We start from the raw sequence: 13,778 nt of genomic DNA on the forward strand, positions 1-13,778 counted from the left end.
GGCTCGTTGGTCTAGGGGTATGATTCTCGCTTAGGGTGCGAGAGGTCCCGGGTTCAAATCCCGGACGAGCCCTGCTTTTAACCATTGAGGATCACATCAATCCAAACAGCTGTTGGGAAGCTAATTTCCAAGGCAAATGGAAAACACAACGTTGCAGTTTATGAGTTTAAACTTCAAAATGATGTATTTACACTCACAGTCTAAACGAACACAGACAAAATAAAAAAAAAAAAAAGTTCCAAGAATCCAAGGAAAGACATTAAAGTTTTTTTATTGGACATACCTGCCTTTATGTCAGCTGTTTATAACATTCTGGTCTGGAGTGTAATGAACCACACTGTGAAAAAGAATAAATATTTTCGCATGAATTTAGGAAACTTTAAGAAACTTTAAGAAATTTTAAGAAACTGACTGGCATGTCAGCAAAATAATGCAGACAGCAAATAACTGACAAAAATACACAACTGTAATTAATGACATTGAAAAAAGTGAATTTAACTGATATGTTGCATAAAATCAAGTTGCCTCAAGTCTCATCTGTTTCATCAGCAGTGTGATCCCACACTTGCACATACCTGTCAGACATTCTGTGATAGGATCTAACTACACTTATATTATATTGCTTATATATATAAATTCTCCAAGTAACTTTTTTAGACAGTTTTTAAAAAGTGGTTAGAAAAATAGTATTTTATGCAAATAGTGCATAATTACTATAATTTCATCAGTGTCAGCAACAAACGTTCTGTTGACCTACTCTTCTTATTTACTTTCTGTTGTGACATTTTTAAGTTTTAAAGATCACGACTGAATTTTTGGAGTTCGTAGAAAATATTTTGTATTTTTTTTTAATCTCACAATTTTTAGGAAAGTTTAATCTGCATTGCCATGGATATGATTATCATGTAACCCGTCATAGAGAATGTATTTGGTTATTTATAAGTAAGATATAGACTACAATACCTCTTAACCTCACCAATATTTTTGGTCAAGAGAACATGAGAAAAAACGTTGATGTAAAAGAGGCTGAAGTAACTCATACATCTGGTTGCAGTCTAACATTAGAAGACTGTTACCTGCTGCAGGGGTGAGGGTTCTCTGTTTTAGGCTTAAACCTGAGTTAAAAATAAATAAATAATGCAATTTCAACAAGCGCACATATTGTACACATAGAAATGTCTGAATGAGTCTTAAAATATGAAATATAAAACTATTTGGAGTAGTCCGGTCGTCAGTTGGTAAACAACAAAACCTTTATATTTCTATAAAGGCTATATTATACTCACTATCTATAGTCATTATTATTATTTATTTATTTAGACCAGTGCACAAACTGTTCATATCAGGTGAAAAACGACGAAAGAAATATCAATAATAAAATAAAATAAAAAATCCGTTGTGTGCATAGCAACCGGCCGCTTATTATGTTAAATTTTTTAATGTACAGATCAATACATACAGAACATATTTACAAACAAGACTGAACACACGAGTTTTTATGAAAACCAGATAAAACGAAAATACAACAGTGAAATAAAATAAAACAAAAAATAAAATTATGTGCATAGCAACACATTCCAGAACGCTGCTGGCATATAAATACGCGAGCAGAACTTTCCGCCATCACTTTCACCGAGACCTTCGGAGAGGTAAGTTAAACTCACCAGTCTAGGTTTGGCTAGCTAGATAGCTAGCTAGCATTAGCTTAGCATTAGCATATTAGCTAACTATTGTCGTTGAAAAATATTTTCTGTCTGAAAAGTAATGCAATCATAACAGTAATGCTGTTATTGTGTCAATAATTACTTTTTTCATTATATGCATACATACATACATTTTAAAATGTAAGGAAAATGTTAGAGTAACTTTATGTGATGATTGAAGACCATGCGACAAGATCGGTACCTGTTAGCTAGTTTATCAGGTGCTGCAGGTGAACGGCGGCGGTTCGTGTTTACATTTGCTACTTTTTCAATAAGTAAATAATGACGGGTAATCGATAACATACTTTTTTGTACCGAATAGATGCCAATTGTTACTAAACATGTAGTTATAGAGTGTTGGTGGCTCTGCCATTCCTGCCGACTAACAAGTAGTGAGGCTCCTGTGTAAGGTCAGCGCTCTGTAGCTAGTTGTTGTAGTTAAACATCTTTAACAGTTTGGAAACGAATGTGATCACAGAGTGACAGTGGTAAAGCTAAAGCAGATGACAGGATATGAATATGTAATTTGAATAATTACAGTTCACTCATAAGTTATGTTGCAAGTACATTAAAACAATATCATTAATTTATCTTTCAGAATACTAAACAGTGAGAACACCACAAGCGCACACAGTGAGAAAATCAGAAGAAGGAGAAGAGAGGCAGAAGAGAACTGAAAAAGGAAGACAGACAGGAGCAGGTCGAGGAAGAGAGGGTAAAGAGAGAGGAGGGAGAAAAGAGAAGCAGGAGGAAGGAGAGGGACTGGAGGAGATAGAGAGAGAGGAAAGAGAGAGACAGGAGCAGGAGGACATAGAGAGATAGGAGAGGATGGAGAAAAGTAGGAGGAGGGAGAAAAGAGAGAGGAAAGAGAGACAAGAGCAGGAGGAGATAGAGAGACAGGAGAGGATGGAGAAAATGAGGAGGAGGGAGAAAAGAGAGAGGCAGGAGCAGGAGGAGAGAGAGAGACAGGAGCAGGAGGAGATAGAGAGACAGGAGAGGATTGAGAAAAAGAGGAGGAAGAGGGAGAAAAGAGAGAGGCATGAGGAGAGAGAGAGACAGGAGAAGATTGAGAAAAAGAGGAGGAGGAAGGAGAATAGAGAGAGACAGGAGCAGGAGGAGAGAGAAAGACAGGAAAGGATGGAGAAAAGGATGAGGAGGAGGGAGAAAAGAGAGCAACAGGAGCAGGAGGAGAGAGAGAGAAAGGAAAGGGAGAGACAGGAGCTGGAGGAGAGAGAGAGAGAGGAAAGGGAGAGACAGGAGCTGGAGGAGAGAGAAAGACAGGAAAGGATGGAGAAAAGGATGAGGAGGAGGGAGAAAAGAGAGAGACAGGAGAGAGAGGAAAGGGAGAGACATGAGCTGGAGGAGAGAGAAAGACAGGAAGAGATAAAGAGACAGGAGAGAGAGGAAAGAGAGAGACAGGGGGCGAGAGAGAGACAGGAGAGGATCAAGAAAAGGAGGGAGAAAAGAGAGAGACAGGAGCAGGAGGAGAGAGATAGACAGGAGAGAGAGGAGAAGGAAAGACAGGAGAGAGAGGAGAGAGAGGAGAAGGAAAGACAGGAGAGGGAGGAGAAAGAGGGGGGAGGAAGGAGGATGGAGAGGAAGAGGGGGAGGAGACAGAGAGAAATAAATCTGCTCTGAAGAAGGGACTCGTTTCAAACCTGAAAATCCGCTACCTTGAACACCAGCAGGACCAAGTCATCAAGGCCATTTCAAAGACCTACAAGAAGGAAGACATGGCTGTTCTTTCAAGTGCAGATATAACAGTGACACAGCTGTTGTGAACCCCTCAAAAGATAGTCTCTAGTTAATATTAACTTAATATTTGAACTAATAAAAATTGATGGATTGACCAAAAGCAAACAAAAAAAAAAACTTCAAATAATTGAACAGATTCTTTAGGTTTAACAAGCTGACAAGGGAAAGTTTATTTATAAAACATTAATATAGAATAAAGTTTGTGCTCCGATGAGGGGGAAGGTGGAGGTGGGTTAAAATTGAATTTAAAAAAATAAAAAAAGGTATATGTGCACATGTTAGCATAAATAGGTCAGTGAGAAGCATAGGTGATTACAGTGACGTATGTTTGGCAGCACAATTTAAGTATGTGATACAATAATTCGATATGATAATTAATTCTATCAAATAAAATGAAAATAAGAATTGATTGATGGTCTCTAGTTAAAAGTAACTTAAATTTAACTTAAATTTGAATTTAAAAAAAGGAAGGATTGTCCAAAAAAGGATAAGAAGCTCGCATGATATCAATCTATTGCAGTCTAAACAAATGAAAAAAAAAGGAACATAATCTAATTGAACAAAATCACATCCCTGGATATGATTCTTTAGGTTTAACTAGCGGAGAAGGAAAAGATGATTTCTAAAACAGTAATATAGAATAAAGTTATTGTCGTCCGATGAGGGGGGTGGAGGTGGGATAAAATTAAATTTAAAAAAAGTAATGAGAAACATGCAAGGTTGAAATGTGTTTTCATCCACACTTCAACACAATCAAATAAGAAAGAGGAGAGGAGAGAAGCTACTAAATAACTGAAGTGTTCATTGCTTAACACAAAACAATTCAGTCAATTCTAATGCTTTAGGATCAAGGTTCCACATGGACCATTAACACGCAGCCTCGCTGATAAATCATTTCAAAGTAAGATTAAAGTTGTTAGAAAAGGAAAGTAGAATGTCTTTAAAAAAAAAGAAAATATAGGTATCATGTACATAATAATAATATTGATGTAGAATAAAGTTGTCCTCCAATGGGGGGTGGGGGGGTGGAGGTGGGTTAAAATTAAATTTACGTGTATGTGTACATTTCAACATAAATAGGTCAATGAGAAGCATAGGTGATTACATTGATGTCTATCTAAAACTGATAGACATGGCCTGTCACACATCCATTAGTTCTGTTGACCATCTCAGTGAATTAATTGGATCTGCTTAATGAAGAAATCAGAATGCACTGGACCAAATGCACAGCGTTAATCAAACACAAACATCAACACAATGGCTCCATTCATGCCCGAAGAACTCAGGGATATTGGAGATGACCAACACTCCCTCATGGTCGATGACAGCACAGATATCACATCTATCAAGTGTGTGGTAATCCTCTACTTCAATATGACAGTGAACAAAATCTGTGTCCACCTTTTTGGGATTGATTAACTTGGATGGTGAACCAGCAGAAGAGGATTGAGCTGGACATCAAAAAGTGCATTTGGTTAGGTACAAATGGCTGCAGTGTCACGGTGTGGAGGAACAAATCAGTGTTCAATCACCTGCTTCAGAAAAACCTAAATCTACAGCTGCCATTGCTTACAGCTGTGTGTGAGCAAGTTAGTCGAAATACGTCAACACAACCTTTAATACGTAGCCTCTCACTCTCACAACTGCTTTTCACTCAGTGCAGGGATGAACTGAAGCTTCACTTTCAGATCATCAAAGGACATCAAACATCTAAATCCTAAATTACACCTTGTTTAATTATCGTGCCACCCTCATTATGGCATTGGAGGAGCAATAATGGAGAGCACAGCAGAGAGAAGTGTGAAGATTGGGTGCCATGACTTCTTGGTGGAAGCGTGCAGACAAGTGCAACAGAGACGTCCAGCTCACATCCACATATGGAAATCTGTGACTGTGTTCCTGTCACAAGCAAAACCACAGCTCAAACCAGAATCAGTAATAGAATAGACAAGAAACTCTCAGCAGCATATTCCACATAAAATGTGGACTGAGAAGATAAGACATGCTGCAATGTTTCAACAGCCACGTGGACTCTGAGTGGAGCGTTAGAGAGACAGATGAAGACGAAGACAGGATTTTAATTACAGTAAGTGCTGTAACTATGTCATGTTTACTAATACCAGGCTATGATGCTAAGTACGATTTAGTTATTATTGTGTGTGTTCGTTTGTGTGTGTTCGTGTGTGTGTTTGTGTGTGCGTGCTTCTATTTTTGTGAGGATCAGTTTGACATACAGACCTTAAGGAGTGAGGACATTTTGACAAAGCAAGGGACATGTTGGCAAAGTTAGGACATATTGGGAAAGTTAGGGACATGTTGGCAAAGTTAGGATGTGTTGGCAAAGTGAGGACATGTTAGCAAAGTTAGGATGTGTTGGCAAAGTTAGGATGTGTTGGCAAAGTTAGGATGTGTTGGCAAAGTGAGGACATGTTAGCAAAGTTAGGATGTGTTGGCAAAGTTAGGATGTGTTGGCAAAGTTAGGACATGTTAGCAAAGTTAGGATGTGTTGGCAAAGTTAGGATGTGTTGGCAAAGTTAGGATGTGTTGGCAAAGTTAGGACATGTTAGCAAAGTTAGGATGTGTTGGCAAAGTTAGGATGTGTTGGCAAAGTTAGGATGTGTTGGCTGGTCCACACTGGTTAAGACTTGGTTTTAAGGTTAGAGTTAGGTTTAGGTAAAGGTTAGGATAAGGTGCTTGGGAATGCATCAACTCAGTTATTGTCCTCACAAAGATAGAAGTGTGTGTGCGCACGCGTGTTCGTCTGTGTGCGTGTGTGTGTGTTACAGAGGAACAGAGCTGATGACAAGACGACGAGGAGGATGATCCATTGTTTCACCAGCTGCAGCTTCTCTGTGAGTGATAAAGACATGTTCTGTTACTCCTTTTTTTTTTTTTATTAGGGCCTCACTAGGATCCTAAGGGGGTAAATTTTATTGGATTAAAATCAGGAACAGAACGATGCTAAATGGTGTTAAGCTGTGGTAAGTTTTTTTGCTTCTGCTTCTGTTTTGTTTCCCTTCAGGTCCTGGTAGGCGGAGTTGGCATTAGTGCACGTGGGTGCACCTGGCCAGTCCATCCAGAATGCATTAAAGATCATCCGTCCCCATTGTCTCCCTCTCACTACATCATTGGATCGACGCCTTGCACCACTTTGTTTCTTTTGTTTTCTTTGGTTTGGTATACTTTTATTTTGCACCATACAACACCACCTTTCATACATCCACTCACCAACACTACTGACCCACTTACTGCCTATTTCATACAGTTCATTGATATGTTTGGCTTTCTTTCATGTAAATAAATGATTTATTCTTCATTTCAAGTTACATTGTGCGTATTTCCTTCCATTTGTCATGGCCAAAGAGCTGGGTAGTTACAGTATTTTTTAATACTTATAATCCTTATAAAATCCCAAATAAATTGATCAAGTGGCCTCTCTCTCACACACATTCTAAGGTTGACTGTTTTGCCCTTTTTGGCTTGTTTCCATAGACCTGACTAAGGATCTTCAAAGACAAAAAAAACGAAACAACAATCAGAACATGGCTGTTCTTTAAAGCATAATATAGTAAACTTTGCTGTCCATGTCCACTTTGGAGTAAGTATTGTGTATGTATAAAGTATAAGGTTGTGTGTGTTAGCCAGCACAATCTAGGCCAATTTAAATTATGTAATTATAAGAAGTATATACCTGGTGGTTTCTATGCAGTGGGCAGTAAAATTTGAAGTTGAAAAAAGACATAAATATTCAGATGACACTGCAGGTGTGAGAGAAGTTTGCCTGTTTTATCAATATAGTTTAAAATCCAGTTCATTTTGTTTAATTTGTTATCAACTCAGTTTTAGGAGTCAGGTATGAACTGGACAATGTAATATTTAAAGTTAAACTGAAGATGTGTTTTTGACAATTAATAAAAAAATAATATACTGTATGTTCCTGGTGATAGTTGTGACTTGTGTACTTAGTGTGTTAGTGAAATACTAAATGACCAGAAGAGACTGTTAATGTCAAGAAGAGCTAATTTTAGCAATTTGATATAAGGCTAGTAGTAGTGTAATCTGTAACAATGCATCATATTTTACGAATTGATAATTTAAATGGTTATATTTCACCACTTCTCCTCACGGTAAAGTTAAGCAGACTGTTATTTTATCTTTTTTTTCTCAACTTTATTAATGAACAAAATGTACAAAATACGTCAAGTACACATACACATCGATATGAGAGCTGATAACAAGGATTCCCAAAAGTATACAAGAAATTATAATTCAAATATTAAATGCACATCTGAATACAATGATGTATTTATACTTCAAAAATAAATAAATAAATAAATAATACCATTACAAAAACATCAAATAGTCATACATAAGAAAATATAGTCAATATTCTTACAACACTCTAAAAATCGGATGCTTTTTTTTTTATTGTTTATAAGACACAAGGAATCAAGTAGGATACCAGACAAGAAGATGTTGTTTGCAGGGAATCAACTGCGATTTCACGCTGCGTGACGTGGCTGACGTGCCCTTGCGTTGACAACAAGCATAGCCCACAGTACACCCGCGGTTCAGCCCGGCGCAGCCTCTTAAATACCAGTCCTTCCGTGTTCTCCTCAGTCCACAGTCTCTTTCGATATCTAGCTGAGAAAACGTTAGAGTAACACGATGAGTACTGAAAAATACCCCCGGTCTTCTATTGAAGACGATTTTAACTATGGCACAAATGTTGCTACAGCCAGTATCCACATACGAATGGGTAAGTAAAGCAGTGTTTGTGTTGCAGTGTTGACAGCTCCTTGTCTCGCCAGCTATGGCTAGTCAATGCTAACGTTAACTACTGTAGAAATATAAATGACTCCCACTCTACTGTTGCCATTATAGACCATCGTTAACATCGTTTATTAACGTTAGCTCAGTTTCCCAAAAAGGTAACCCAATATTAGCTAAATAGCACTGGTTAAAACATAACGTTAAACCATTACCAACGTTGTTAGCACTGATATATTGTTTAGTGTTGATGGTTAGTTATTGTTACGTAACTTTGTGATGCTTTACCTGACGCAGTTAGCTTGAAGAACCAACTGTTCTAGTTAATGTAAAGTTAAACGAGCTAAACATAGTTAACACAAAACGTAAGTAGCTGTTGCCTCTGGTTCAGAGGAGTAGCTGTAACGTTAGTAAAGCAAGCTGATGGTATCTGTAAATCAATTGTACACGTCCAGCTGAGGATTCATCTACTGTAATGCTGTGTGTCCACTGCTGTCTTTGTTGATCAGACTTCCTGAAGAAGGTGTACAGCCTCCTGAGCTTGCAGATGATTCTGACCACAGCCACCTCTGCGCTCTTCATGTTCTCCCAAACCATCAAGGATTTTGTTCACGCCAGGTGAGGCTGGTTTGTCTGTGATATATAACATTTTCTTGGGCCAGTTAACACTGAAGCTTAGAATCACAGACTTTTACTTTATGAACATTTCTCTCTGTATCCATAGCAGACTGTAAAAAAGACTGATGCATAATTTCAGAAAGTGAGTCCTTTGGAATGAGCTTCATTTATATATATATATGTATTCGTCCTAAAATACAGTCAGATCTTCATCCAAGTTACAATTATGAACACACACAATCTATTTTAACTAATAACATAAATCATTATGTTATTCCATTCTACAAACTATATTCAAACATTGAGTGTCGGTTGGAGAAAGTATGTGAAACCTCCAAAAAATGACAATAACAGACGTCAACCGGGGTCAGGAGTTATCAAACCTGGAGTCCAATGAGTGAAACTGGATTGGAGTGAGTGTGGGTTAGAGCTACTTTGACACTGCTGAACCATGCCATGCAAAAAAAAAGATCTCAGAAGACTTATGATCAAGAATTGTTCATTTGCATGAAGCCAAAAGGGTTACAAAGTCATCCCAAAAAGATCTTTAGCAGTCCACAGTCACACAAACTGCCTATAGATGGAGATGATTTAGTTCTGTGACTACTCTCCCTAGAAGTGGATGTCCAGCTAACATGACTCTAAAGGCTCGGTAACGTAATAAAGAACCTCAGAGTAACAGCTAAGTGCTTGAAGGAAGAATTGGAGCTGGTTCACATCTCTGTTCATGAGTCTACCACACACACATTATATAGTGCACGGTTGTCCTGTCATGGACACCACAGAGGAAGCTGCTGCTCTCCAAAAACACGTAGCTGAGCCCCTCAAGTTTGCCGAAGAGCAGCTTGACTCTCCACAGCACTGCTTTGAATGGGAATGTTTTATGGATTGATGACTCTCAGGTTGAATTGTTTGGGGAGAACATGCAGCTCTATGTGTGGTGTAAAATGATCACTGCATACCAACATGAAAACATCATCCCAAAGGTGAAGTGGAGTTTTGCTGACCTCTGGTCCTGGACAGCTCCACATCATCGAGGGGAAAATGAATTCTCCGGTTTATCAAGGTCTCTTCCAGGATAATGTCAGGGTGACTGTCCACCTGCCGAAGCTCGGGAGAAGTTTGGTGAAGCAGCAGGACAATGAAGCCTAAACGTTAAATAACTTACTACAGAATGACTTCAAACAAAGGAAATGCACCTGTTGGAGCCCAGACTTTAAACCAGCAGAGACGCTTACATCATCCTAAGAATCTGTCTGAGCTGAAGCAGCTCTATAAGACAGAGTGGTCCAAACTTTCTGAACATTCTTCAGGTCTGATCAGCTGCTACTGGAGGTTGTTTGAGGTTATTGCTGCTAAAACAGGTTTGACCATTGATTAAATCCAAGGTTTCACTTACTTTTTCCACCAATTCTTTGAATGTTTCATGGCTGTGTTCAATGAAGACAAGGAAGATTATAGTTGTTTATGTTATATTAGCTCAGGAACACTGTTTGTCTTCATTTGTGTGTTAGATGAAGATCAGATCACATTTTATGACTCATTAACATAGAAAACCAGCTCATTCCAAAGGGTTCACCAATTTGGATTATGAGACCTTAATGTTGTGCTACTGCCCCATAACAGAGGGGTTGGATTCATAATGTATGTCTCCAAAGCTTGACACTAAGTATATGTATGTATGTTTGTATAGTAATGAAAACCAGATACACATCCTGTAAATACAGTAATCTTCTATCATCAATACCCTTAAAGCTTGTGTTGTCACAGATGCCTGAATGTGTTATGGTTTTTTCCTCAGTCCTGCTGTGGTTCTGGTTTCGGCTCTGGGCTCTCTGGTTCTTCTGCTGGCCCTGGCCGTGTACAGGCACAAACATCCAGTCAACCTCTACCTGCTAGTTGTGTTTGTAAGCATGTTTTGTTTCCAGAAAGTAACATTTAGCTTTAGCCGTCGGATGAATGCAACATCTGTTAGGCTGGAGTTGTAACAGATGGGGTACAGTGTATATTTACCCCTTCCATTTATTTCCATATTTCCCAGTGTCACTTTGTAATGATGGATTAGCTGCTCAGTGACCTTCACAGAAGCTGGTTATTTAATAATAACTCCTAGCTGGATGGTGTGTAAGTGTCACTAACTGTGTGTTGTTTGCAGACTCTACTGGAGGCAGTTTCTGTGGCCACAGCTGGTAAGTAATCTCTTGAAGGCGTCAGTCAGTTGCCATCCTCTGAACCCGTCGGCAGACTGTCCTGACTGCAGGCTTTTCCTCTCCACAGTGTCCTTCTATGAATACGCCACTGTACTGCAAGCCTTGTTCCTGACCTGCGCTGTGTTTGTCGGACTGACGGCCTACACCTTCCAGTCCAAGAGAGACTTCAGCAAAATGGGAGTGGGGTGAGTTAGTGTGTCATAGCTTTTGTTACATATGGCCGCATAGAGGCCACCATCAGACTGACAGTATCTGCCCTTTTCTGACCTTACAGCCTGTTCGCCTGCCTGTGGATCCTCATCATTGCAAGCTCCATGAGGGTGAGTGGAAGTGCCTGACATTAATGTGGCTATTTCATATGAAAGAAATGAGAGGAAAAGGCAGAATAAGTGCAAGAAAAGGAGAGAGAGAGACAGAAACGGTGTGTGTTCAGACAGAAAACATCACTTTAAAGGCTGTGCACCATAAACTCAAAGGGGGCATGAATTGATACAGAGTCCAGGGAGATTTGTGAATGGAAGCGAAAGACGTCTGCTCATGTTTCTCATTTGCGTTGATCCTAAATTGTATGATGCCTCTTCAGGAATGTGTAGAGACAGAAAGGAGCCTTATGCAAAAACACACACCACACACTCTGTATCAGAGCAAAAATCAAAGAAGATTTATTTAACACCTTAAATAAGTTAATTATACATAGATTTTCTGTTATCTCATCATTCCCTCAGCAGAATGTCTAAGGATGAAGAGGCTTTATTTTATTTGTCTCATCCTCCTCACTGTAGTTGTGGAGCAGAGGGGAGACTCCCGCCGCTCCAATCTGGCTATGTCATTTGATATTTAACTGGAAGCCAGTTATTATTAAATATTTGAAATGAGCTCATGAATTCATTTTTACTTTGTAAGCACTTTATTACTTTTTAAATGAATGATACAGTATGGAATTAACTGCAAAAAGTAGCCTATTTTATTTTATGTCTCTGGATAAGACGTGGGTGCCATCACAGCCACAGTGTGTACTAACTCAACACTAGCTTCCCCCTGTTCCTGTCTCTGTCTAATATAAGTCAATGGGTTTAAATGTAGGGGAAGAGAGAGTCCTGAGACCAATACAACAGTGAGGTTCATGACTGATTTATCATTAGAGAAGAGAAGAGACTTTTAGCCAGTCAAATCCATTCTTTTAAAAAATTAAATTACTAAATTAGGTCTAATATTTGTGTTATAAATTCAAGGGTGACTCATTGTAGTACATTGGGTTTTGATTTTATTCATCTTCTTCCTGTTTACATCTGGCCATAGTATGGTAGCCTCTGTAGGACACACCTATCCATTACCACAATATTATCCACTGCAGTCCAGCGGAGAAAAAAAATGAGCGGTTAATAACAAGATGGCGTGGCAGCTAAACTGCTTGCTGCCACATATTATACGCACTGTTACATATCGTCGTTGCTGTAACTGTCACAGAAGCAGCAGGCATTCAAGCATAAAGCATGAAAGCAGAATATGAGGCAACACAAATGTTTTCATTATGTTTATGAAAATCTGGAATGAATGTAGATTCAACATTTATGTTGAATTTAAATTTAAGTCTACTTTTTTTGTTTTCTATCTGGTGAGAAAAGACAGTTTAAGTAGCCATGCTGAGCTGTTGGATGGGAGTGTGTTTGCTTTCCCCTTCATTCTGACTCTCTCTCTCTCTCTGCAGTTCTTCTTCAACAGTGACAGCACAGAGCTGGTCCTGTCTGGAGCCGGGGCTCTGATCTTCTGCGGCTTCATCATCTACGACACCCACATGCTGATGAAGCAGCTCTCCCCCGAGGAGCACATCCTGGCCTCCATCAACCTCTACCTGGACATCGTCAACCTCTTCCTGCACATCCTGCGTATCCTCGACTCCATGAAGAAGCACTGAAAGCTGCTGTACTCTGCTGTTACCAGCTTCACTGGAAACCCACTCATATGCCTGTGCTGTGATTAACACGTGTTCATGTGAGGTTCATCAAAAATTAGATTTCAGAGAGGAATCTTCATAGATAAAATCTAAATACCTCTCTGTCATTGGTGAACTCTTTCCAGGTAGCTGCTTCTTTTTATTCCACCCAAGCTGATTGTGCTTTTGTATTAAGTTGAGGAGATGTTTATCAGTGCAGCTGTTTGTTTTGTAACCAGGATATATAATCATCATGTCATGAGACTAAAATGTACACTACCTGATTTGATATAAGGCCCACTGGCACCCCCAACTGGCGCAATGGCTTCTCTCCTTGTTTCAGAAAAATTATCCCTTTTCTCAAAGTATATTTTTCAGTACATCTCACAGGGGTTTCAGAGCTGTCATTCTAATTTATTCTCTTATTGAATTTACTGTTGAATGTTTTCAATGTTGTCAAAAATTTGTTGTTTATATTCGACCAGTGCACTGTACTGCTGCAGCCCTCTCATGTCCCACATTATATGTTCATTTTAATGAAGTTCAAGTGCATGCTTGGGGTTATTAATATCTGTGGTTGTACATATTGTAATTTTATGGTGTAAATGTAATGAAAGTAAATAAATAATATGTCATTCTATCCTTTAAGTAATTGCAAGCATCATGGTAAATGTTGCTTCAGCTGTCCTTAATGCATGGTTTAATAAAGACTTAATGCAAAGTTTTTTCATTCGCAAACTTCACCTGTTGTGTTGCATTTTTTATTTGTACTTCATTTAAATCAATTCA

The 13,778-nt window shown here is 38.8% G+C and overlaps 1 protein-coding gene and 1 non-coding gene across 2 annotated transcripts; both read left to right on the forward strand.

Annotated features, from left to right (window-relative positions):
• Positions 1–72, forward strand: trnap-agg. Its single transcript has one exon. It is a non-coding gene; the product is annotated as a tRNA-Pro (tRNA).
• Positions 73–8,017: 7,945 nt separating this feature from the next.
• Positions 8,018–13,732, forward strand: tmbim4 (transmembrane BAX inhibitor motif containing 4). The gene is made up of 7 exons (XM_022749440.1): positions 8,018–8,217; positions 8,738–8,846; positions 10,648–10,753; positions 11,002–11,035; positions 11,124–11,241; positions 11,331–11,376; positions 12,765–13,732. Exons 1-7 carry the CDS (start codon positions 8,127–8,129, stop codon positions 12,969–12,971), a joined length of 711 nt encoding a protein of 236 aa, XP_022605161.1. The 5' UTR covers positions 8,018–8,126; the 3' UTR covers positions 12,972–13,732.
• The last annotated feature ends 46 nt before the right edge of the window (positions 13,733–13,778 follow it).

Source organism: Seriola dumerili, unplaced genomic scaffold, assembly GCF_002260705.1.
Source record: "Seriola dumerili isolate Sdu_G_001 unplaced genomic scaffold, Sdu_1.0 BDQW01000138.1, whole genome shotgun sequence".
NCBI classification, from domain to species: domain Eukaryota; kingdom Metazoa; phylum Chordata; class Actinopteri; order Carangiformes; family Carangidae; genus Seriola; species Seriola dumerili.

Bases quoted from the DNA above. Each gene is read 5' to 3' on its own strand.
- tmbim4 (XM_022749440.1), top strand. From the start codon at position 8,127: ATGAGTACTGAAAAATACCCCCGGTCTTCTATTGAAGACGATTTTAAC. The intron at 8,847-10,647 runs GTGAGGCTGGTT...TTTTTTCCTCAG, and splicing joins AAGGATTTTGTTCACGCCAG to TCCTGCTGTGGTTCTGGTTT. The intron at 11,242-11,330 runs GTGAGTTAGTGT...CTGACCTTACAG, and splicing joins TTCAGCAAAATGGGAGTGGG to CCTGTTCGCCTGCCTGTGGA.